This window comes from Manis pentadactyla, chromosome 10 (genome assembly GCF_030020395.1).
Source record: "Manis pentadactyla isolate mManPen7 chromosome 10, mManPen7.hap1, whole genome shotgun sequence".
Taxonomy (NCBI): Eukaryota; Metazoa; Chordata; class Mammalia; order Pholidota; family Manidae; genus Manis; species Manis pentadactyla.
Genome location: NC_080028.1, coordinates 8,318,645 through 8,345,766, shown reverse-complemented (window position 1 = coordinate 8,345,766; position 27,122 = coordinate 8,318,645). Strand labels below are relative to the sequence as shown.

General features: G+C 41.5%; 1 protein-coding gene across 3 annotated transcripts in view; it reads left to right on the top strand.

Annotated features, from left to right (window-relative positions):
* TNRC6B (trinucleotide repeat containing adaptor 6B) overlaps positions 1 to 27,122 on the top strand; it is a 282,415-nt gene that overhangs the window by 53,971 nt on the left and 201,322 nt on the right. For all 3 annotated transcript variants that reach the window (XM_057486340.1, XM_057486341.1, XM_036931424.2), the window contains exon 2: positions 21,883 to 21,957. In XM_057486340.1, coding sequence (XP_057342323.1) covers positions 21,883 to 21,957 — 75 coding nt within the window. The remainder of the gene's footprint in view (positions 1 to 21,882; positions 21,958 to 27,122) is intronic.

The window sequence follows — 27,122 nt, the reverse complement described above, 5'->3', positions numbered from 1 at the left end:
CCGGAGTTAAGAATTCATCACTCCAAGGCCTCCACTCCCTCCCGGTCCATTTCTCTTACTCCTTCCAGTGAGCTGGGGTGGGAGAAGGGCTTGGGTCAAGCCAGGCCATGGCTTTGGTACGTTACCCTGTTCCATGAGGTTTATTCTTTGGTCCAGGTGTATACAGTTTGGTTCAGCCTTCTTTCCTGTTGTTATTTCAGGATTAGTCATATTAATTATATTTTCATATTATATTCGGTTTTAGGAGGAGGCCTCTGTCTCACCTCTCATGCCGCCATCTTTAATTTCCTGTATATTCTTTTGTGTCTGGCCATTTTATTCACAAGTGTCTTGCCAATTGGTTTCAGCCCTGAGCAAGTTCACTATGGATTCATTGTGACCAAAGAAATTGACAGCAAAATGTTCTTTGGGGTGAAAGGGTTTATTACCCAGCTTTTTCTCCAGCCACAGGTTGAGCACTAGCGTCTCTCCCTCCGCCCAGAGCTCTGGGCCGAGCTCTCTATAGAGTGCAATAGTAGCTTATTGCCTAAAGGTGTGGGAGCAGTAGTCTAGCAACAGGCCAGTTACATCATCAGGTGGCTCAAGTTCAGTGAGTATCCTGGCCAGAGGAACCCCAACTTGCCCACACTCCACCCCTCCAGGATTCTTGCCTTACAGTCTACATGCCTCAATCTCCCTGTGCGAGAAAGCTGGAGCACTGTAACCAGATTCCACAACAGCAACAGAGGATAACAACAACTTAGAGATAATAACAAAAATCAGGATGCAACAAGATTTTGATACAGATAACAAAAATTATAATAATTCTGAAGCCAGAGGAGGTTCCTAATAACCAAAATTATAATAATCCTCAAGCCAGAGCAAATTCCCAATCCACAAAGACCTCAGGGGTGATAAGACACATGTTTTAATGACACTAACATAGGTAAATCTTGTCCATCAGGTAGGATGCATGCAAGAGAGTGGTCCTGTGATAGGACTGTAGCAGGAAAGGGGTCCCTTCAAGGTCTAGTATACCATACTTTTACTCTTTTCCCCATGGGAGTTACTGAAGGGTCTATATATAGTGCTACTGGATGTGCATGCACTGGCCATAATGATAAAACAAAACACCCCAGTAAGATGCTCCTACCTTCTGGCCATTCAGGATATACTACTATGACCTTTGGGGGCCACTCTACTGTTATTCCAGGAATACGCAGGAGGCCAGCTTCCAGGCCTTGTCTCCAAGGTTCCAGGAGAGCCAGCCATAGTTGGTCCATATGTCAAAATGTCCAAGGCCATGTCCACCCAATGGAGTCTCTGGGATTCAGTGCAGTTGGTGCTGGCAGCAAGATACTATTCTGGTGGCCAAACCTTGGCTTCAGTGATTCTTTCTTGGTTTGTACTTGCAGTTGTATAGGGGAGGCAGCCATATGTGTTAACATGTCTGCAGGACTCAGGGCTCCTTTTTGAGGTCTCTCATTCAAACACTGTAGCACGGTCCATAAGCAGACTGACCATTCCCGCAGACTATTGGTATCTGACTTTAGTTCAGATTGTAACAAGCCATTGTGCCTCTCTATCATACCTGCTGCAGTAGGATTGTATGGCACATGAAACTTCCATTTGATTCCCAGCTGTCGCACCTATTCTTGTAGTGTGTGTCCAGTAAAATGGGTGCCCTGATCACACTCAATCACCTGTGGTCAGCTATAGGTGGCAAAGAGACGCTCCAGGCCTCTTTTGGTCATCTGCTGGTCTGCACAACAGGTAGGAAAAGCAACCAGAAGTTCAATAGCTATATCCACACAAGTCATGGCATACTGATATCCTCTGACACAGGTAGAGGCCCAGTATAGTCTATCTGCCACCTGACGAGGGGTATAGGCCCGTTAGCTATTGTCCCATGTTGCTGTGGCACTCGGTGTAAGTCCCTTTTGGAGCACACGACACACTCCTGCCGGGCTCTACTAACTTCTCTGAAGGTCAAAGGCAAGCCCCACCAACTGCTACAGCCCACATTGTCTTTTGCCCCTCATGCAACAAATGCTGATGTAACCATTGGGCTACATCAGAGGCAGGCTTTCCTTCTAACCAACGTATCTGGGCCAATTTATCTGTTTTGTCATTTCCTGGGGATACCAGTGGCAAATGACCTGTCACATGGTATACTGTAATTATTTTAGTTTGACCACAGGCCCATAAGTCTTGCCACATTTCTTGCCCCCAAAGGGGTTGGTGACCAAACAGCCAGTTGGCATGGTACCAGGTTGGTAGCCACAGGGTCAAGCCCCAATAGACAGCCCAGCTGTCAGTGCAGACAACCCTAATAGGGGAGAGCTCCTGGCTGATCACAAGCCACACAGTCTGCAACTCTGCCCATTGGCTGCTCTTCCCCTCACCATCTTCCATCCATATTGTCTCAGTCTTAGGATGGAAAGCTATGGCCCTTCATTTTGGGGGCTGCCCATGGCTGGAGCCATCTATGTACCATGCATGTTTGGGTATAGGGGCTCTTCCCTCCTGATAGGGTCTCCCTGCTAATGGTTCAAAAGCAAGTTCTTACTGCTTTTCATTAGTATATGTCACCAGCCCCAATAAGCAATGGAGTTCTTCACTCAAGGGGCGACTAGAGAGGGCACTATGCTGTTGTAGGTAAGCACCCCACTTGGCCAGTGTGGGCGTTTGTGCCATACCACTCCTTGGCTTTTGGGTCCAGTCTTGTACCCACCCCAAGATGGGATAGGTGGTTATTACCTTTATCAGGGCCATTCCAGTGATGGGTTCTGTAGCCAGCAAGGCGTGATACATAGCAGCCAGTGGTTTTCCTTTCAAAGTGTGTCATACCTCTGCCCCTTTCCAGAGTTGTGACCAAAATCCAATAGGTTGGCAAATTCTTTCAAGCTGCTGCCAGAGACCCCAGCCATAATCGTCTTCAGTCACATGAACATCCAGCTCACAGGGCCTTAATGGGTCTACCACACTCAAGGCCTGCATGGCCCTGACTGCCCGTTTTGCTATAGTAAAGGCAGATGCACATGTCTCATCCCAGTCCCACCTGACACCCTTTAGTACCAACTGGTATAAGGGCTTCAGAATTTGTGCCAAGTGCCGGATAAACCCTCTCCAGTAGCCTAGAAGACCCAGAAACACCTGTAGCAATGCTACAGTTGCAGGGGTAGGAAAGGCCTGGACTTTATCTATAACTGCTTCTGGTATAACTTTGGTCTTACCTGACCAGACGACTCCCAAGAATTTGACCGACAAACCAGGTCCCTGAACCTTGGTACTGTTTACAGCCCATCCTTTCTCCTGTAAATGTTGCAGCAGTCTAGGTGCTGCACCTTCTAGATCTGAAAGAGAGTTGGACATGAGCATGACATCATCAATATAATTGTACAGCTGCACTGTTTGCGGTTTCTCCCATGTAGCCAAGTCCTGGGCTACAAGTCCATGACAGATGGTAGGGCTGTGGAGGTATCCCTATGGAAGGACGGTGAAAGTCCATTGCCATCCTTCCCACATGAAGGCAAACTGTTCCTGACTTTCCTGCTCAGTGTCAGTGGAAAAGAAGGCATTAGCAAGATATACCACATAATGGTATGTTCCTAGTTCATGGCTGAAGGTATCCATCGAGCTTGTAATAGAGGGGACAGCAGCATGCATAGGGGGTATGACTTTATTCAGTTCTCTGTAATCCACAGTCATATGCCAGGACCCATCTGGCTTTTTTGCTGGGCACACTGGGGAATTGAAAGGACTATTGGTGGACTTTATAATAGCCACCGTTTCCAGCTCCTGGAGAGTTTCTCCAATCTCTTTATGCCTTCCAGGAAGTTTGTATTGTTTGGTATTAGTCACCCACTGAGGCACAGGCAAAACTATGGGCGGGTGCCTAGCATGTCCCCTCAGAACTGCCTTCACCACACGTACTCTCAGCCTGAACTCACCTGCAGTTGTCTGCAACCACAGAACCTGCAGGATATCAATCCCCAAAATATACTCAGTGATAGGAGATACATACACGGTATACTCTTTTGGAGGTAGATGCCCTATTCCCAAAGGGATTTGGGCTTGTTTTACTCTGATAGCCTTACCCCCATATCCATCTATGATAGTGGGGGTCCAGGGGAACCGCTCAGGATTACCATGTATCAGTTACCATTATGCCCCTGTGTCCACCAGAGCCAGGACACATATGTTCACTGGGGACCAATGGATAGCTATTTCAGCATGTGGCCTCTGGTCCCCCCCTTGTCCCTCAGGGCAGATACCTTTACCTTCCCCTCAGTCAAACCGTGTTCCCCAATCACCTTCCTGTGTGGGCTCAAGAGAGGTTGGCTTGCTCTCCAGCAGGATGTCTTACTAACACACAGGCTGGACTTGTGGCTCTGTCTCTGACCTCTGCCTCTTTGGTCTTAATGGCTGGAACTGCTGCTCTGGTTTCAGTTGTTGCTGTAGCTCTAGTAAGATCCTATCTGACTTCCCATCTAATTTCCTTCCATCTGCTCCTGCCTGTATTAAATCAACCCACATCTGGGTCCTCATAACCTCATTGGGCCCTTTAAATTCTCCTTGTGATTAGCAGATCTTACTTCTTTCTAGGTTCTCATTACTTCAGCCTCTCCTAAGTCTGCTATTGTACGCGTCACCTTGCTTATGGGATGCCCTAAGTGAGGGGAAAGAATGGCCACTAGAGACCCAAAGAGGATGCTGTTTGAAGCACAGTATTTCTCTTCCCAGCAGTGAAAATCTCTTCATCTGGGCCCTAATTCTCCGGACTACAGATGGCATTTCTTATGCCTAGCTCTCATAACACCTGTTGGAGCTCAGCATACATCTGCCTTCTAACAGGAGAGGATGGTAGATCACCCTGATTGGGCCACACAGCACGAAGTGCAGCCATAGGCCAATCAAGGAGGGAGTGACTCCCTGGGGTCTGATACGCATTTTGTAATCACTGCCTCAAGGCGGGCTGCACTGTTAGGAAAGCCAGCTTTCCCACCTCTGATCCCGACAGAACAATTCCATCCACCCCTAAATCCCACAGACATAGGAGCCAGGCTGATACTGACTCAGAGGGCTTCTGCCTAAACTGGAGCCCAAATCCACGAGCTCAGTCTGAGTATAGGGGCAGAACATAGAGTGCTCCACGACCTGGGGAGGGGGCTGCTCCTCTCCTTGGGGAACTTTCAGCTGCTGGGTCTTTATTTTCTTTACAACCACTGGGTGTGCTTTCAGTATAGGAGGGGCCAGTGCCTCCGGCACCACCCCTTCATCCTTCCCCAGCTCCTCCATTTCTGGGGCTGATGGCACCTTTCTCTCCCCTTCCGGAAGTGCCTCCTCTGCTACAGCCTTACCTTTTCTACTGTGCCTCGCAGCAATGCTAGCTCAGTCTTCAGCAGCTCTCTTACCTTCACCTCAATGCTTCGCAGCTGTCGTTCTTGTGCCACCTCTGCCTGTGCTTCCCTCAGGAGTTCGTCTTTTTCTTTGATGGCCTTTTTCTCTTTCAGAGCACCTGGCAGTGCTGCCATTTTGTTCTATAAGGAATCTTTTACCTCTTCAATGGCACCTTGCTGCCGGCTTTCTCATGCTGCCTCCTCTCACGTCAACGCTGTTTCCTTCTTCAAGGAATCCACAGAAGTTTGCAGCTCACGTTCTCATGCCACCGTTTCTTGGGTCTTTTTCAGGAGCATGTCCTTCTCTTCTGTAGACTTTTTTAATCCTGTAAGAAGCAGCTAACCCACAGTACCCGCTGCCTCACGGGCACTATGTCTCTCAAAAGACCTACTTACTATACCAAGGACTATCCATATTGCCTCAGGTATCACCTCCACTAGCCTCCAGTCCTGGGGTGGGGCCCAGTCCTCTAGGAGGCAAGCCACCTCAGATCACATACCCATTGGGGGACAATCCACTGTCTCCCCATTCACAGGGGCAGCCCGCTGAAGCACCCCTCCCATAAGGCAGCCTGTCTTTTTCCTTGGTCAACAATGAACCCTGCTGACTTTGCCAATTGTCTTGCCAATGGGTTTTAGCCCCAGGCAAGTTTGCTATGGATTCAATGTGATCAAAGAAATTGACAGCAAAACATTCTTTGGGGTGAAAGGGTTTATTACCCAGCTTGTTCTCCTGGTGGTAGGTCGAGCACTAGCGTCTCTGCCTCAGTCCTGAGCACTGGGCCAAGCTCTCTATAGAGTGCAATAATAGCTTATTGCCTAAAGGTGTGGAAGCGGCCAAGCAACAGGCCAGTTACATCATCAGGTGGTTTAAGTTCAGTGAGGATCCTGGCCAAAGGAACCCCAGCTGCCCCGCAGCAAGCTTCATCCATCTTGTATGTGGCCCTTGGTCCTTCATTTTCGTGGCTGTGTGGTATTCCATTGATGACCATGCCAGTGCATTTTATCCATTCTACTATTGAGGATATTTGGGCTACTCCAAGTTGGGGACTATCATGAATAGTGCTGCTCTGAATACTTTTATGTATGTCTTTTGGTGCATATGTGTGTGAATTCTGAAGGGTATACACCCAGGAGTAGAATTGCTGGATCATGGAGTATGTCTGTCTTTAACTTTAGAAGCGTAATGCCAAATTGTATTCCAAAGTGAGTATAACAATTATATTTACACAAGTAAAGTACGAGAGTTCCTGTTGTTCCATATCCTTGGTAACACTTGTTATTATCAGACTTTAAAATTTTTAGCTATTCTGGTACAATCATTAGACTGTCTTTTGTATTTTCCATTGTGGTTTTCTTTTGTCTTTTTCTCACTTGTTGAGGCTAGACATCTTTTCCTGTGTTCACTGGCCATTTAGATAATGTAGTTTTTGTTTTTGTTTGCTGACATGCCTCATCTAGCTTCTTACCCATTTTCCTATTGTTGTCAATCTTAAAAAAAAAATTTAACTTGTTAGAATTCTGTTATGAATATGAGCTTTTATTGAATTTATGTTGCCTGCTTTTTCATTTTCTTAAGTATGTCTTTTGATGAACAAAAATGCTGAATTTTCATATAGTCATATTTAATGTTTTTTAATAATAGGTGCTTTTTGTGTCCTGTTATATCTTTTCCCATCCCTAGGTTATGGAAACATTCTCAGATATTATCTTGTAAAAGCTTTATTATTTATTTTTCACATTTGCGTATATGTTTCACCTGGAATTGACTTTTCTATCTGATAATTCTTAATTAACTTTCTAGTGCTCCTCTGTCTTCAAGATATTTTTTATGTTTTCTCCAATTTTCTGGCTGTCCTCAGCAGGATGGTTGGTCTGAATCGTGTATATCATTCCCAGGAGCAAAAATATTTTCTAAAGTTTTAGTTTCACTTTGACTTCAAAATGGTTTGTTCTTTCTTTAAAGGGGACTTAATAAATATATTTACTAAAAAAAGTAAAAGGAATGAAAAACTGTATAGATTCATGGTTGTTTCTACTTTTTGTAGTATTTTTTACTGAAGAAACCAGAAAGAAGGCTCTGCTTCATCTGTGCTCTCAACTATAAAATACTTAAACAACTTACAACTTGCTACATAAAGTGAACAGTTGTACTCACTGCAGGAAAATTTTAGAACATTAATTATAGTAAAATTTTAAATAAAAAAATACACACTATTAAGCATTGGCAATGATGTTAAAACAGCTTATCCATGGTAGTGGCTACCCCCCTTTCTCTGTCTAGCCACATATTTAAACCTTTTTTTGGCCAGAGAGGGACTGTATGCAAACCGCATCCAGAATGCTTTTAGTTTGTGCCACAAAATATGAAGAAAATGTTTTCAGTTTATGGCAACTAGACCCATGACATATGATGCTCCAGGAACTGTTTTTACAGTGTGCAAGATGCACAGGAATGGAATTGCAAACTCACATGATTATTGGCAAGGAAAAACTGGCTACGTGGCTGATGTTAAATTTGCTTTTTAAGACAGCCTGATGAAGAAATGTCTGAAGAATTTGAGACTATAGCAGTGAAATGAATTTGCAGTTAGTAAACACAGCCTCGGAAGCCATGGCAAGGCAGTTTCTTGCGAGCCATTTACAGCTTCTAGGAGGAAAGCACAGTGTAGGCGCCAGATAGGAAAATGTGACATGGCCTCCAGGGAATGTTCGGGGGCAGTAGAGCCTCTCCTTCATGCAAATGCACACCACACAGTGAGGGAGAGGCTCCTGGTCCCTCTGCCATGCAGAACCCCTGCCATTTCTGTGTCTGAGTTTCACAATGGAGGATATGAGCTTGGTTTGTAGCTAAGATGTTAGGAGTAAGCGTTGCATATGTGGAAGTTATGGCTCTCCAGACACACACTTCCTTCCTGCCCAGCCCTTGCTTATACCATTGTCTTTCTCTTTTAAGACTAATGGATACCCAAAGGGTAGTCTGAGATCCCTCCCCAGGCCCCATCCAGATCCTTTCAGGGGATCCATGAGGTCAAAACTATTTTGATAATACTAAGATACTAAATAATACTGAGATAATCTCTTTTAAATTCATTCTCTCATGAGTGTACAGTTTTCCAGAGGCTACATGTTATACGAAATTGCAAAAGATTGAATGCAAAAACAGATATTAGGATATAGATGTTGTCTCTTAAGCCAGATATTGAAGATATGTGCAAAACCTGTAAAACAATGACACTTTCCTAAAATTTTTTATCCTTTAAAATAATGATTTTTAATTTAAAATGTTAACAGTCTTTTGTTAGCATTTTGAAATTAATATTTATGAATAAATTTTTTATGATTTTAATTTTTAATATGGTAAATATTTATAATTGTCACCCTTATAAAGAAAAGCTCTTTATGGTTCTTAATACTTTTTAAGAATGTAGAGAGATACTGAGACCACAAGCTTAACAAATGCTGTTCTAAATTATTCGGTTGATTCCAGCTGGACTCCCTAGTTTTTCTCTAACAGCTGCCCAGATTGTCTAGCCCTCTCTCTGTCCAGATTCTCTGCACTCTCTCAACTTGGGTGCCACACAGCTTAGTGCTTAGTTTTTGTGGAATTGCTTGGTGTGCTAATTTTCTTTTCCTAGTCAATAAATAGTGTAAGACCTCTGAGGACAGGGATCATATCTTAAGTGAGAGTTTTTGAGATGTCCATGATATGTATTGCTGAACACAGCATAAACAGTTGTTAATGATTATTCATGTTACTATTATCTTCAATATCAAAATTTCCCTTACTGGTTTATCAGAGAACCAATATACATTTAAAATTCTGTGAACAGTCTATTTTTTTGATATCATTAATGTACAATTACTTGAACAACATTATGGTTACTAGATTCCCCCCATTATCAAGTCCCCAACACATATCCCATTACAGTCACTGTCCATCAGTGTAGTAAGATGCTGTAGAATCACTACTTGCCTTCTCTGTGTTGTACTGCCTTCCCCATGCCCCACCCCCACAATATGTGTGCTAATCGTAATGCCCCATTTTCCCCTTTATTCCTCCCTTCCCACCCACCCTCCCCAGTCCCTTTCACCTTGGTAACTGTTAGTCGATTCTTGGTTTCTGTGAGTCTGCTGCTCTTTTGTTCCTTCAGTTTTTTCTTTGTTCTTATACTCCATAGATAAGTGAAATCATTTGATACTTGTCTTTCTCTGCCTGGCTTATTTCACTGAGCATAATACCCTCTAGCTCCATCCATATTGTTGCAAATGGTAGGATTTGTTTTCTTCTTATGGCTGAATAATATTGCTTTGTGTATATGTACCACATCTTCTTTATCCCTTCATCTACTGATGGACACTTAGGTTGCTTCCATTTCTTGGCTACTGTAAATAGTGCTGTGATAAACATAGGGGTACATATGTATTTTTGAAACTGGGCTGCTGCATTCTTAGGGTAAATTCCTAGGAGTGGAATTCCTGGGTCAAATGGTATTTCTATTTTGAGTTTTTTGAGGAACCTCCATACTATTTTCCACAATGGTTGAACTAGTTTACATTCCCACCAGCAGTGTAGGAGGGTTCCCCCTTCTCCACATCCTCGCCAACATTTGTTGTTGTTTGTCTTTTGGATGTTGGCCATCCTAACTGGTGTGAGGTGATATCTCATTGTGGTTTTAATTTGCATTTCTCTGATGATTAGCGATGTGGAGCATCTTTTCATGTGCCTGTTGGCCATCTGAATTTCTTCTTTGGAGAAGTGTCTTTCAGCTCCTCTGCCCATTTTTTAATTGGCTTATTTGCTTTTGTTTGTTGAGGTGCATGAGCTCTTTATATAATTTGGATGTCAACCCCTTATCAGATATGTCATTTATGAATATATTCTCCCATACTGTAGGATGTCTTTTTGTTCTACTGATGGTATCCTTTGCTGTATAGAAGTTTTTAGTTTGATTTAGTCCTACTTGTTCATTTTTGCTTTTGTTTCCCTTGCCTGGGGAGATATGTTCACGAAGAAGTTGCTCATGTTTATGTCCAAGAGATTTTTGCCTATATTTTTTCTAAGAGTTTTATGGTTTCATGACTTACATTCAGGTCTTCGATCCATTTTGTGTTTACTTTTGTGTACAGTGTTAGACAATAATCCAGTTTCATTCTCTTACACGTAGCTGTCCAGTTTTGCCAACACCAGCTGTTGAAGAGGCTGTCATTTCCCCATTGTATATCCATGGCTCCTTCATTGTATATTAATTGACCATATATGCTTGAATTTATATCTGGACTCTCTATTCTGTTCCACTGGTCTATGGGTCTGTTCTTATGCCAGTACCAAATTGTCTTCATTACTGTGGCTTTGTAGTAGAGCTTGAAGTCAGGGAGCATAATTATGCCTGCTTTATTCTTCCTTCTCAGGAATGCTTTGGCTATTTGGGGTCTTTTGTAATTTCATATGAATTTTAGAACTATTTGCTCTAGTTCATTGAAGAATGCTGTAGGTATTTTGATAGGGATTGCATTGAATCTGTACCTTGCTTTAGGCAGAATGGCCATTTTGACAGTATTAGTTCTTCCTAGCCAAGAACATGGGATGAATTTCCATTTATTAGTGTACTCTTTAATTTCTCTTAGGAGTGTCCCGTAGTTTTCAGGGTGTAGGTCTTTCACTTCCTTGGTTAGGTTTATTCCTAAGTATTTTATTCTTTTTGATGCAATTGTGAATGGAATTGTTTTTCTGATTTCTCTTTCTGCTACTTCATCGTTAGTGTATAGGAATGCAACAGATTTCTGTGTATTAATATTGTATCCTGCAACTTTGCTGAATTCAGATATTATATCTAGTAGTTTTGGAGTGGATTCTTTAGGGTTTTTTACGTACAATATCATGTCATCTGCAAACAGGGACAGTTTGACTTCTTCCTTGCCTGTCTGGATGCCTTTTATTTCTTTGTGTTATCTGATTGCCGTGGCTAGGACCTCCAGAACTATGCTGAGTAAAAGGGGGGAGAATGGGCATCCTTGTCTTGTTCCCAATTTTAAAGGAAAAGCTTTCAGCTTCTCGCTGTTAAGTATAATGTTGGCTGTGGGTTTGTCATATATGGCCTTTATTATGTTGAGGTACTTGCCCTCTATACCCATTTTTGTAGAGAGTTTTTATCATGAATGGATGTTGAATTTTGTCAAATGCTTTTTCAGCATCTATGGAGATGATCATGTGGTTTTTGTCCTTCTTTTTGTTGATGTAGTGGATGATGTTGATGGATTTTCGAATGGTGTACCATTCTTGCATCCCTGGGATGAATCCCACTTGATCATGATGGATGATCTTTTTGATATATTTTTAAATGGGTTTGCTAATATTTTGTTCAATATTTTTGCATCTATGTTCATCAGGGATATTGATCTGTAGTTATCTTTTTTAGTGGTGTCATTGCCTGGTTTTGGTATTAGAGTGATGTTGGCCTCGTAGAATGAGTTTGGGAGTATTCCCTCCTCTTCTACTTTTTGGAAAACTTTAAGGAGGATGGGTATTAGGTCTTCACTAAATGTTTGATAAAATTCAGCAGTGAAACCATCTGGTCCAGGGATTTTGTTTTTAGGTAGTTTTTTGATCACCAATTCAATCTCTTTGCTGGTAATTGGTCTATTCAGATTTTCTGTTTCTTCCTGGGTCAGCCTTGGAAGGTTGTATTTTTCTAGAAAGTTGTCCATTTCTTCTAGGTTATCCAGTTTGTTATCATATAGTTTTTCATAGTATTCTCTCATAATTTTTTGTATTTCTGTGGTGTCTGTAGTGATTTTTCCTTTCTCATTTCTGATTCTGTTCATGTGTGTAGACTCTCTTTTTTTCTTGATAAGTTTGGCTAGGGGTTTATCTATTTTGTTAATTTTCTTGAGGAACCAGCTTCTGCTTTCATTAATTCTTCCTATTGTTTTATTCTTCTCAATTTTGTTTATTTATGCTTTAATCTTTATTATGTCCCTCTTTCTACTGACTTTGGGCCTCATTTGTTCTTCCTTTTCTAGTTTCATTAATTGTGAGTTTAGGCTGTTCATTTGGGATTGCTCTTCTTTCCTGAGGTATGCCTGTATTGCAATATATTTCCCTGTTAGCATGGCCTTCACTGTGTCCCACAGATTTTTGTGTTGTTGAATCATTTTTGTCATTTGTCTCCATATATTGCTTGATATCTTTTTATTTGGTCATTGATCCATTGATTATTTAGGAGCGTATTATTAAGCCTCCATGTGTTTGTGGGCTTTTTCATTTTCTTTGTGTAATTTATTTCTAGTTTCATACCTTTGTGATCTGAGAAGCTGGTTGGTACAATTTCAATCTTTTTGAATTTACTGTGGCTCCTTTTGTGGCCTAGTATATGATCTATTCTTGAAAATGTTCCATGTGCACTTGAGAAGAATGTGTATCCTGTTACTTTTGGATGGAGCGTTCTGTAGATGTCTGTTAGGTCCATCTCTTCTAATATGTTGTTCAGTGCCTCTGTCTCTTTACTTATTTTCTGTCTGGTTGATCTATCCTTTGGAGTGAGTGATGTGTCGAAGTCTCCTAAAATGAATGCATTGCATTCTATTTCCCCCTTTAATTCTGTTAGTATTTGTTTCACATATGTAGGTGATCCTGCGTTGGGTGCACAGATATTTATAACAGTTATAGCCTCTTGTTGGACTGACCCCTTTATCATTATGTAATGTCCTTCTTTGTCTCTTGTGACTTTCTTTGCTTTGAAGTCTATTTTGTCTGATACAAGTACTGCAATTCCTGCTTTTTTCTCCCTTTTAGTTGTATGAAAGATATTTTTCCATCCCTTTACTTTCAGTCTGTGTATGTATTTGGGTTTGAAGTGAGTCTCTTGTAGGCAGCGTATAGACAGATCTTGTTTTTTGTTTTTTGTTTTTGTTTTTGTTTTTTTGAGAGGGCATCTCTCATATTTATTGACCAAGTGGTTGTTAACAACAATAAAATTCTGTATAGGGGACTCAATGCACAATCATTAATCAACCCAAGCCTAATTCTCAACAGTCTCCAATCTCCTGAAGCATAAGGAACACGTTTTTACATGGTGAACAAGTTCTTACATAGTGAATAAGTTCTTACATGGTGAACAGTGCAAGGGCAGTCATATCACAGAAACTTTCGGTTTTGATCACACATCATGAACTGTAAACAATCAGGTCAGGTATGATTATTCATTTGATTTTTATACTTGATTTATATGTGAATCCCACATTCCTCCCTTTTTTTTTTAATAAAATGCTGAAGTGGTAGGTAGATGCAAGATAAAGGTAGAAAACATAATTTAGTGCTCTAAGAGGGCAAATGTAGATGATCAGGTCTGTGCCTATAGACTAAGTATTAATCCAATCTAGACAAGGGCAACAAAACATCCACGGATGCAGAAGATTTCTCTCAAAACAGGGTGGGTGAGGTTCAAAGCCTCAAGACGTGTCTTGTTTTTTAATCCATTCAGTGACTCTGTGTCTTTTGATTGGTGCATTCAGACCATTTACATTTAGGGTCATTATCGATAGGTTTGTACTTATTGCCATTGCAGGCTTTAGATTCATGGTTACCAATGGTTCAAGAGTAATTACAGTCTAATTTAACTCACTTCGTGTGCTATTACAAACACAACCTGAAGGTTCTTTTTTTTTTTTCCTCCTTTTTCTTCCTCCTCCATTCTTTGTATTGTATGAATCATATTCTGTACTCTTTATCTATCCCTTGGGTCACATCTGTTTAGCCTTAGGAACACTTCCATCTATAGGAGTCCCTCCAAAATGCACTGTAGAGGTGATTTGTGGGAGGTAAATTCTCAACTTTTTCTTATCTGAAAATTGTTTAATCCCTCCTTCAAATTTAAATAACCTTGCCTAGTATAGTATTCTTGGTTCAAGGCCCTTCTGCTTCATTGCATTAAATATATCATGCCACTCCATTCTGGCCTGTAAGGTTTCTGCTGAGAAGTCTGATGATAGCCTGCTGGGTTTTCCTTCATATGTGATCTTTTTTCTCTCTCTAGGTGCTTGTGAAAGTCTGTCTTTATCCTTGATCTTCGCCATTTTAATTATTATATGTCTTGATGTTGTCTTCCTTGGGTCCATTGTGTTGGGAGATCTGTGCACCTCCATGGCTTGAGAGACTATCTCCTTCCCCACATTGGGGAAGTTTTCAGCAATTACCTCCTCAATGACACTTGCTATCCCTTTTTCTCTCTCTTCTTCTTCTGGTACCCCTATAATACAAATATTATTCCGTTTGGATTCATCACGCAATTCTCTCAACATTCTTTAATTCTTAGAGATTCTTTGTTCTCTTTGTGCCTCTGCTTCTTTGTATTCCTCTTCTCTAATTTCTGTTCCATTCACCCTCTCTTCTACTACATCTAATCTACTTTTAAATCCCTCCATTGGATGTTTCATTTCAGATATGGAATTTCTTAGTGATCGAATCTCCAACTTAAATTTGTTTCTTAGTTCTTGAATATTTTTCTGTACCTTCATAAGGTTGTTTATAATTTTTAGTTTGAAATCTCTTTCAGGCAGATTGGTGAGTTCAGTTTCATTTGACCCTTTTTCTAGGGTTTGTGAGATTTTGGTCTGAACCATGTTCTTTTGATGTTTCATATTTCTGTGTGGTGCCCACTAGTGCCCAGAAGCTCCAATCTCTGGAGCTGCTCAGCCCCTAGAGTGAGGTTGGGGGTCATAAGGGAGCAGAGCTGGTGCCTGGGAGGGAGGAAAGATCTGCTTCCTGATTCCTGTCTGCTGTGCCTGTCTCCGGTGTCAGAGCCAGTGGGCAAGCACACAGGTATAAGCCTTTGTGCTTTGCATCTCTAGCTGTTGTAGGCGGGGCCTTCCTCTGGCTGGCCTGATGCCAGCACAGTGACTGCAGGTTTGTGAACCAGTTGCCAGCAGGCCAGGAGGGAGGCACAGCAGGCTGCGTGTCACAGTGGGGGGCCTCGGAGCTGAGGCCAACCAGGGGGATGGGGCACCTGAAGCTCCTCAAAGTTCCCAACCAGCTGGGCAGAGCGCACCCAGACAACCTTGTCCAGCTCTCCCCTCCCTGCTAGGAAGCCTCTCAGACTGCCTGGCTTTCCCTTCTCCCAGAGTGGCCAGGTGTGGATCGCCGCCTCCACAAATGGCTGGAATCAGTTTCTCAAGCACTCCACCTGTCTGAGCTCCCCAACATCCAGAGCACCACACATTGTAGGTTTCTGCCCCCAAAGCAGACCTCTAGGGCTGGGTGTTCAGCAGTCCCAGGCTTCCACCCCCTCCCCTGCTCTGTTTCTCTTCCTCCGGCCAGTGAGCTGGGGTGCAGGTAGGGCTTGGGTCCCGCCTGATTAAGGCTTTCATAGATTACCCTGTTTCATGAGGTCTGCTCTGTTCGTGAGGTCTGTGTGCAGTCTGGTTCAGCCTTCTTTCTTGTTGTTTTAGGGTTAGTTGTATCAATTAACTACATTTTCATCTATCTGTGGTTTTGGGGAGGAATTCTCCATCTCACCTCTTATGCCGCCATCTTGAATCTTGTGAACAAAAAACTACACAAAGTTAATATACAGTATGGAAAAGGAATAAAGGCTTTTTGATCATAGATCATCAATAAGTTGGGTGCAAAAGATGAATTATGTTAATCTGTTTAATTCTTATGTGACCAGCAATTGCAGTAAAAGCTGACCAAAGGCCTTTGCTCTGAAAACACCTAGCATAGTGCTGGGTGCTTAATAAGCAGTCAGTGAAGCTGGTTGAGTTGAATCTGCTGTTTCAGTAGCTGCCTCTGATGTTCTTACAGCCAGCAGTCATTATTCCCTACCGTCCCTGACCCCACCACCTTAGGTGATTTGCAGCTGTCTATAGCTCTCCAGAAGGTAACCTTTCTTTCTGAAGCCCTTTCTGTTAAAGAATTGACAAGTTGTTCTGGACTAAACTAGAAGGCATTATTTAGTTGGACAAACTGAATTAGTAGCTGAAGGTGAGGCATGTGCCTTTTTCTTGAGACTGAGTTTGTTTTTCTTAGGCAACCCTCTCTGACTTCCAAGATACAAGAATAAATTTAACCTCTTTAGGTCAGGGTCCTGCTGTCAGTCCCAGAGTTTCCTTCACAGCTTTTCCCTGGAAGTCTATGGGTCCCATGCAAGTAGCACACTGCCCTGAGAGCCTTGTATCACTTTACCATGGTGTTTGTAGAACAGAGCAGGATACTTGGCAGATGGCTCATTCACCATTCAGATGGTGAATGAATGAATGGAGGCTGTACTGTGGCCTTGCAAATGCTGTTATAACTGATAAGCAACATCCTTATTTTGGTAGACTTAGAGTTTTATACTGAACTGACTTAATTTTTTTCCCAAAATGTATGTATTTTTTCCATAAGAGTTTATTGGAATGTGCTTTGCAATAGCACTGTTTTAAATGATGGTGGTACAGTAATAAATAAGACTTAGATCCTGCCTTCAGAAAGCTTATAAACTAGTAGTTACATAGCATAAAGAAGCCTAGTGGAAATAGGTGCCAAGTACAGTTGCTAAGTCAGAGGAAGGACCCATCCAGACAACCTGTAGCAAGAGAGAGGAACCAAGAAAGACTGAATGGAAAAGCTTTTACTGTAAGCCTGCGTTTTGAAACTTGGGAAGAAATTTGCCCCGTGAGTGGGAAGGGAGTCCATGTAGAAACAATATGTCCAAAGTCACAGGTGCATGAAACCATGTAGTGCTAAAGGGAAACTGAAAGCAGTATGGTTTGTGAGAGGAGCTGAGAGGTAAACAGGTACTGGGCCTTGTCTACCACACAGTGGAAATTGGATTTTATTTTGAAGGTTGATGAGAGACATTGCAAACGCAGTGTGGTTTTGCACTTTATAAAGGTAATTCTAATGCAGTGGAGTGGGGGTGCAGTACTGAGGGTAAGAACACCAATTAAAAAGCAATTGGAATAAATCTGGTGAGAGACGATGCCAGAACTGGGGCAGTGGCAGTAGGAACAGGGAAGAAAGTACTGAAATATCTAGGGATCAGAATTGACAGAGTTTGGTTAGAGGAGGATGCTGATGATAGTCCCAGACTTCTTGAGTGGGATGATAATATTCCCCAGTGAGGCAGGAGAAGAATACAGTTTGGGGAGGATATTTTCATTTTAGATACGTTGTGTTTTAGGGCCTATACATAAGATGGAGAAGTCCATTGAATTAGACAGTTGAGTAGACGGCTTTGTCAATTGTAAGAAATCTCTAGAGATTTAGGAGTCACCAAGATACAGGAGAGGGTAGGGACATGGGTGTATAAAAAAGAGAAAGGGAAGGATGAACTCCCGGGAACAAATACAAGCAGAGAGACTGTCCACAAAAGATGAAAGAAATGGCCAAAGAGGTAGCAGAAGTAGTGTATGTGGCCTCTTCTGTGAGGCAGAGACTAAGCAGATTCCATTGTCAGTCTGGGCATTAGAAGTAGGTGCAGTCCTTGAAGCCAGGAGTTGAGTTTGGTTCTCTCACCCCCACCACTGTCTCCCAGTCCCCAAGTATGGAAGCAGCAGCACCTCACCGAGCACCACCCTGCCTATGATGGCAATCTGAAAATCATCAGAATTTTCAGAGGCTTTGAGCTTGTAGACCCGGGAGACAGGAGGACCCAGAGTCAGCTGAGGCCAGGATCTGAACAAGGGGCCCCCTGCCCAGACTGCAGTACCCTTAAGATCAAGATGGTAAAGGAGCTCCCAAGTGACAAGAGTTAGAGGTCATTCTGATTTTTAAATGCCAAAGAGAGGCTAAAGCAAAACAATTGAATAATGTCCATTGTATTTGGCAACTGGGATTGATAGGGAAACATATCAAATTGCAATGCTTAATAAGTGAATGAGAGATAAGGACATTGAGACGACAAATATAAACTTCTTTAAGAAGCTGACTAGGAGAGGAAGAGGGAGGGAGGGCATAAAAGCTAGAGGAGATTTTAGGATTAAAGGGGAAATTTTTAGGAATGGGCAGACATGAAAATTTTTACAGAATTTCCAAAGTGTTGAACTTAAGTAGGAGAGACCAGAAACTGCAAAGGTAGCATTTCTAGGTCTTGGAACAATAGTAACTCTTGTGAATTGGTGGCTAAATAACCTATTTGTCTGTAGCAGAGTTACCTCCAACTATGGTTCTTGGGCTTTTGATCTTATTATTTGTGTTACTTAATTAAATGGATTCCTTCTTGCCTGCTTGGGCTGGGTGCCTGCTTATAGAGCTGGATGGAGTAGGGGGTGGGGTGCCCTCCTTTTGGCCCGGAGTCCCCTAGCGTCTGTAATCACCTACTGGCTGTTCTGCTGTCCCATCTGCTGCTGCTCTTTAGACATCTCTTCTGGACAATGTTGCTTGAAGTTAGGCCAGTTGCCAACGATGTAGGCAGCCAGGATTTTCGGTGTTATTTGTGACTCAGTTAAAAGTTGATTGTATATTCTTAATAGTCTGCATTCTAAGAATTGTGTTGGATACAAACTGGTAACAGTGGTGAGTCCTGGAAAGACCAGAGGGTGGGGAGAGGGGACAGTGGTCAAGGGCTTTATTCCTATCATTTAAATGTCTTAAAATGAGGATTAAAATTAGATTTGAAAGAATCAGGCTGAATAATCAGGCTTCAAAATTGAAACCCTACTGTATCAGAGGTGATATTAGTAAAGTAAATATAATTTATTGAATATTTATTTCTTTTAACTTGTCATAGTCCCTAGGAAAGATTCAGTTCTAATTATATCCTGTGAATTTAGTTAGGTACTTCACTTAATATGTGAATGAGAGATAAAGAGGAACTCTTGACGTCTACATGTAGTTTAGCAGGGCCTGGCAGTTAACCTATCCCAAGATCCACTGACCCTTCCCACCTCTGTGTGTATTTCAAAATCAATCTGGTTGCTCTGTAAGTGAATAGAGAAAACTGGAGTGTTTCAGTTTACTGCTGTGACTATACATGACCAGATGAAAGGATTACAGTATAGTTCAGAACATTTCAAAATGATGTTTTGAAGGAATTTGCCATTATTCATACCTTAGTAGGAAACTAGTGCTGTAGATAACTTCAGATGTTGATTTTTAGGATTAAATTTTATGTATATCTTGAGAATGAGTGCATCTGATACAGAGGTTCATGGCCCTGCAGAGAAAGTAATGAAGCCGTTCTGTAAAAACTGGTTTCCAGAGTACTGGAAACTGCCTAGTTTCCCTTATCTGCCTCTTCTCTGCTTTCACCCCTTTTCCCTCACCAAATGCCAGCAAGCATCTGGGACTAACTACCAAGCAGGCAGAGGACCGAGCTGTCCACTGTGTCCTTCTAAGCTTGTCTGTTAACAAGATATATGATAATGGGCTGCATTAGGGAGTTGGTACAGAATTTAGACTCCTGGTAAGTCTAAAGAAGAAGTCATGTTTAGTCTGGGCGGAAACTAATCAGAATAGAGAACTGAAAAATTAGTGCTGTTATCTTGATGGTCTGTGGTTAACAAAAAGTAGAAGAATCCAGTGTTTCTCTGAGGTGCTGAGGGTCACCCATAACCACATCCTCTGTGAGGGCCAGACCCATCTTGGAAGTTGCAGCTAGCTTCTTCAACTTTCTCCAGGGCTGTTTAGTGGCAGAGCATCCACACTGAGGTACTGAGGTATTAGGACCGCATCAGGATTGCCAGTTATGCTTGTTGAACTCCTATCCAATACCAAATGCAAAAATGGGGAAGATGTAGCTAATCCTTGTCATCAAGGAGCTCCTGTTGAGTGAAGAAAACAGGCTCATGGATACTACCAGTATTATATGGCATGTCTCAGAGGAGGAGTGCTTACTGCAGCCAAGGAGGCACAGAAAATTTTGAGGTCATGACACCTCAGGCAGTCCTCCTACAGGAGCGAATTGGATGAAGGGCCCTAAGCAGTCATCAGTGCATGTATTGTAGGCACAGAAACCACATGTGAAGTCCATGTGCATGGAATGGGAAGTGATGATGGGGCCAGAGAGCTCTTGAGTTTTATCCTAAGGGTAACAAGCAGTTCGTTGACTGAATTTTGGCAGTGATAAACTCAGAGGTCAAATTTGCTGTTTAGAAAGGAAGATTGCTGAGACAAAGGTGTGTACAGTAGGAGGATGGGGATAATAATTAAAATATTACTGTTAGCACAGTTTCGTCTGAGATTTATTTATTCAGACACTTTAAAAAGTAAGCTGAGATAGAGGTGATGACAGATAAGAAGGCAGCAAGATGCTTTCAAGACTCAGTAAAGCACCACTTCAAAAATTGTGATGTGACATGGAGCTAAAGCTAGACCTTAAAATCTATGACCATGGGAAAAAGAATGCACTTTCCTGGTCAGAAACATCAAGTTCATTGTGGAATTTAGGGACCAACTTCCAAATAGTGACAAATTCTCTGACAGTAAAGTGGATGCTGATCATAGATAGGTTTATGCTGGGCCTGTCCAGTATTGTTTTAACACCTTTGCATGCACAGAGAGGTCCAACCTCGAGCAGGATACCCTTTTGGCATTTGTTTCTGCCATTGTAAAATGAAGTGATTGGCTAGGGATCTCTAAATGTCTAATAACAAATAGCCATCATTTCATGTGTCTTCCCTATCTCTGTATATTCACATACATAAAAACATACATTTCATATATATAAAGTGACATTCCATCATGAAATAAATATCGTTTTCCCTGCATTTATTAGCTGTGATCTGATTTGATTTTGAAGAGGTCATTCCAGCCATTGTTTGGGAATGGATTGGGGAGAGGCGAGAGTAGGCCCAGGGAGGCCAGGTAGGAGGCCCCACAAGTGAGAAGTGATGATGACAATAAAGGTGAAGGATTGTGGGTGGGTTGAGATACATATTGTGAAAACAGAAGTGACAGGACTTGCTGATGGGCTGTGAGAGGAGTGGGGCAGGTGAGAAATCCAGGTTGAATCTGAGGTTCTGACCGAGCAGCTGAGTGAGTACAGTGCACTTGCTTAAGACGGTGGAGGTGGGAGAATGAGGTGTGGGAGGGGGATGAAGAGGGCAGTTGGGTAGGGATGGCATCTCCAGTGATTATGAGACTTCCTCATGTCAAATCAAGAAGGTGAAAAGGCAATTCGGTATTTTTCTGGTAGAACAAATAAGGTAAAACAAATAATAAAAATTTAATATAGGTTGTAATGTTTCTTCACAAAGTATTTCAGTTCATATTCTTAATAACTGCTTAATAACTGCTTGCCTTTATTTAGCATGTGGTTGGTGCCCTGCCCTGTGCTAAGTGTTTTACACATTTTTTCACTTAAATTTCCCCAGAACCCCATGAGGGAGAAGCTAGTATTGTTCCCAGTGTTGACTAAGGAAGTTGAGGCTGGAGAGGCCAGGTCACCAGCCCAGCAGCCAGCTGGTAGACAGAGAAGCCGGCTGGTGCTAGGTTGCCTGAATTCAGAATGGTGTACTCCACTCCCTCCCATGGCTCCTTGCTGTGAGTGTATAGCTCATTGTGATTTTTCTCTCTTTACAGGGTTTTGGTTTTTTGCACTGAATGTAGTCTAGACTCATCTTCACGGGCTTGTGTTGCCCCAGGATACTGTCAAAGGTGAGTTTTTAAATTTTATATCCACTGTGTATTGGCAGTGAAGTGAGCAACTCTCATCTTAAGAATCAAAGTATTTTGACATTATTGCTCCTTTCCAGAGTTCCAGAAACATATTTGCAGTGGCTATCACATCAGCCCTTGCATTTCTACTTTGGTAGGTCTCTAAAAAGCACATGTGTTTAGATTGATTCTGACATTTGGTGCTTCATCCTTTTAAAAAGCTAGAGTTTGTTGTTAGGATTTAGCAATTCCACAGTTGGATGTGAGCATATTCCTCATTTCTTTGCTTCTCTTCTCCCCCTGCTCCAGGGGAAGTCCACATTACTGCCAGAGTTAGCTTTCTAAGTGATAGCTTTACTCATGTCACTCCAGCTCTCACGGCTCCCAGTTGTTTCAGATGTTGTCCTACAAACCTCCTCAAAACCTAACGCTAATCAACATTTCTGGCTTCTTTTTTAGTGAGCCCCTATCTGTAAGTCTTACCAGACCATTTTCTATTCCAAGAAATATGGTTCTTTTTTGTGGCTTTCTGCCTTGGTTGGTGCTTTTCTCTTTGCTTTGAGTATGGAAGAGGAAAGATGAAAGCAGCTATCTACTTTTCCTTCTTTTATTTTTTTTATTTTTTTATTTTTTTTATTATTTTTTATTTTTTTATTGAAGGGTAGTTGACAACAGCATTGCATTACATTAGTTTCAGGTGTACAACACAGCGACTCAACGTTTATATACATGATAATTCTAGGTACCAGGTATCACCATACCAAGTTGTTACAATATTTTGACTATATTCCTTATGCTATACATTACATCCTGGTTACTTATTTATTTTACAATTGGAAGTGTGTTTATATATATATATATATATATATTGTGAGGGCATCTCTCATATTTATTGATCAAATAGTTGTTAACCACAATAAATTTCTGTATAGGGGGGTCAATACTCAATGCACAATCATTAATCCACCCCAAGCCTAATTTTCGTCAGTCTCCAATCTTCTGATGCATAACGAACAAATTCTTACATGGAGTACAAATTCTTACATAATGAATAAGTTACATGGTGAACAGTGCAAGGGCTGTCATCACAGAAGCTTTCGGTTTTGTTCATGCATTATGAACTATACACAGTCAGTTCAAATATGAATATTCATTTGATTTTTAAACTTGATTTATATGTGGATACCACATTTCTCTATTATTATTATTTTTAATAAAATGCTGAAGTGGTAGGTAGATACGAGATAAAGGTAGAAAACAGAGTTTAGTGTTGTAAGAGAGCAAATGTAGATGATCAGGTGTGTGCCTGTAGACTATGTGTTAATCCGCGCTAGACGAGGGCAATAAACATCCACGTATGCAGAAGATTTCTCTCAGAACATGAGGGGGGAGGTTCTAAGCCTCACCTCTGCTGCTCCCCATTTTCTCACCAGATGGCCCCCTGCGACTGTGCCTGTCTTAGGTTGTTCCTCCCTTGAGGAATCTTACCCGTCTCTGGCTAACCAGTCATCTTCCGGGGCCATACAGGGAAATGTTAAGTTGGTAAGTGAGAGAGAAGCCTTATCGTTTGAAAAGGTTAGCTTTTTACTTCTTTGCATATTTATGCCCTGTGGCTTCTATGCCCAGCATTTGTCTTGAGGTGTCTTTACCACTTGGAAGAATTATGATACTCGGTAAATTCGACATGTGGCACGAGTTCTATTTAAAGGTTGTGATTAGGTAGGAAGAAGAAAAGCTATAGAAGTAGCAGGCGGAGGAAAACCTGGGAAGATTGATTATTTCTTTGACATATCTTCTTGTAGAGTAACTTCAGCATGGATAGGTTTTAAACAACTAATTAAATTGTGCACACACATTAACATAATAGGAATATAGTTACCTAACCAAAGCATACCTGTAATTACCAGCCATCTCCAGTGAAACCAAGAAAACCAGTTAGGCACCTTAGGCATTTGTGAAAACTTATCTATGATATGGTGGATATTGTCCGACTGAACTTAAACAGTCTGAGAGAATTCAGATAAACTGGAACACCCCATTCCTGGGGACTGTTCATATCCCATATATTCTTTTAACGATAAATAGTCTGTGGTTGTAAGATTTTGGAGTGCTACAATTTGCACTTCTCCTAATTCTTGGTTGAGTTCCAACAGTATAGATCCAGTCCAATTTTTGTTTTACTGCATGCACAGGCCAGCTTAGATATCTCCTTCATCTTTCCCATGGCAAGTCCAGGAACTGGTGGGATGAGTGCATCTACACCTGTGACAGTGCGTGGATCTTTGTTGAAGTTTTTTTTTTTTTTTTTCTGATCATCTTCTGTCATGAGTCTTCCCGAGAGTGCTGATGTTGGAAGTTTTTTTTCATATCGTATCTTAGTTCATTTTCGGGGAAGCCAAATTAGGCTTTGATCCTCTGTATAAACACAAACAGACCCTTTGCCTACACTTTTATATGTCCTTTATATCATTGTGTAGAACTCATTAGAGGTCACCACATAGGAACTGCATTTTTTTTTTTTTAATCATTAATCTACACTTACATGACGAATACTTTGTTTACTAGGCTCTCCCCTATACCAGGTCCCCCCTATATACTCCTTTACAGTCACTGTCCATCAGCGTAGCAACCTGTTGTAGAATCACTACTTGTCTTCTCTGTGTTGTACAGCCCTCCCCTTTCTCCCACCCCGCTATGGATGCTAATCTTAATACCCCTCTTTTTCTGCCCTCCCTTATCCCTCCCTACCCACCCATCCTCCCCAGTCCCTTTCCCTTTGGTACCTGTTAGTCCATTCTTGAGTTCTGTGATTCTGCTGCTGTTTTGTTCCTTCAGTTTTTCCTTTGTTCTTATATTCCACAGATGAGTGAAATCATTTGGTATTTCTCTTTCTCTGCTTGGCTTCTTTCACTGAGCAAAATACCCTCCAGCTCCATCCATGTTGCTGCAAATGGTTGGATTTGCCCTTTTCTTATGGCTGAGTAGTATTCCATTGTGTATATGTACCACATCTTCTTTATCCATTCATCTATCGATGGACATTTAGGTTGCTTCCAATTCTTGGCTATTGTAAATAGTGCTGCGATAAACATAGGGGTACATTGGTCTTTCTCATACTTGATTGCTGCATTCTTAGTGTAAATTCCTAGGAGTGCAATTCCTGGGTCAAATGGTATGTCTGTTTTGAGCATTTTGATGTACCTCCATACTGCTTTCCACAATGGTTGAACAAGTTTACATTCCCACCAGCAGTGTAGGAGGGTTCCCCTTTCTCCACAGCCTCGCCAACATTTGTTGTTGTTTGTCTTTTGGATGGCAGCCATCCTTACTGGTGTGAGGTGATACCTCATTGTAGTTTTAATTTGCATTTCTCTGATAATTAGCGATGTGGAGCATCTTTTCATGTGTCTGTTGGCCATCTGTATTTCTTTTTTGGAGAATCGTCTGTTCAGTTCCTTTGCCCATTTTTTAATTGGGTTATTTGTTTTTTGTTTGTTGAGGCGTGTGAGCTCTTTATATATTCTGGACGTCAAGCCTTTATCGGATGTGTCATTTTCAAAGATATTCTCCCATACTGTAGGGTTCCTTTTTGTTCTATTGATGGTGTCTTTTGCTGTACAGAAGCTTTTCAGCTTAATATAGTCCCACTTGTTCATTTTTGCTGTTGTTTTCCTTGCCCGGGGAGATATGTTCAAGAAGAGGTCACTCATGTTTATGTCTAAGAGGTTTGTGCCTATGTTTTCTTCCAAGAGTTTAATGGTTTCATGACTTACATTCAGGTCTTTGATCCATTTTGAGTTTACTTTTGTATATGGGGTTAGACGATGGTCCAGTTTCATTCTCCTACATGTAGCTGTCCAGTTTTGCCAGCACCATCTGTTGAAGAGACTGTCATTTTGCCATTGTATGTCCATGGCTCCTTTATCAAATATTAATTGTCCATATATGTCTGAGTTAATGTCTGGATTGTCTAGTCTGTTCCATTGGTCTGTGGCTCTGCTCTTGTGCCAGTACCAAATTGTCTTGATTACTATGGCTTTATAATAGAGCTTGAAGTTGGGGAGTGAGATCCCCCCTACTTTATTCTTCTTTCTCTGGATTGCTTTGGCTATTCAGGGTCTTTGGTGGTTCCATATGAATTTTTGAATTATTTGTTCCAGTTCATTGAAGAATGTTGCTGGTAGTTTCATAGGGATTGCATCAAATCTGTATATTGCTTTGGGCAGGATGGCCATTTTGACGATACTAATTCTTCCTAGCCATGAGCATGGGATGCGTTTCCATCTGTTAGTGTCCCCTTTAATTTCTTTTAAGAGTGACTTGTAGTTTTCAGAATATAAGTCTTTCACTTCTTTGGTTAGGTTTATTCCTAGGTATTTTATTTTTTTTGATGCAATTGTGAATGGAGTTGTTTTCCTGATTTCTCTTTCTGTTGGTTCATTTTTGGTATATAGGAAAGCCACAGATTTCTGTGTGTTGATTTTGTATCCTGCAACTTTGCTGTATTCCGATATCAGTTCTAGTAGTTTTGGGGTGGAGTCTTTAGGGTTTTTTATGTACAGTATCATGTCATCTGCAAATAGTGACAGTTTGACTTCTTCTTTGCCAATCTGGATTCCTTGTATTTTTTTGTTTTGTCTGATTGCCGTGGCTAGGACCTCTAGTACAATGTTAAATAACAGTGGGGAGAGTGGGCATCCCTGTCTAGTTCCCGATCTCAGCGGAAATGCTTTCAGCTTCTCGCTATTCAATATAATGTTGGCTGTGGGTTTTTCATAGATGGCCTTTATTATGTTGAGGTACTTGCCCTCTATTCCCATTTTGCTGAGAGTTTTTATCATGAATGGATGTTGAACTTTGTCAAATGCTTTTTCAGCATCTATGGAGATGATCATGTGGTTTTTGTCTTTCTTTTTGTTGATGTGGTGGATGATATTGATGGACTTTCGAATGTTGTGCCATCCTTGCATCCCTGGGATGAATCCCACTTGGTCATGGTGTACGATGGTTTTGATGTATTTTTGAATTCGGTTTGCTAAAATTTTGTTGAGTATTTTTGCGTCTACGTTCATCAGGGATATTGGTCTGTAGTTTTCTTTTTTGGTGGTGTCTTTGCCTGGTTTTGGTATTAGGGTGATGTTAGCTTCATAGAATGAGTTTGGGAG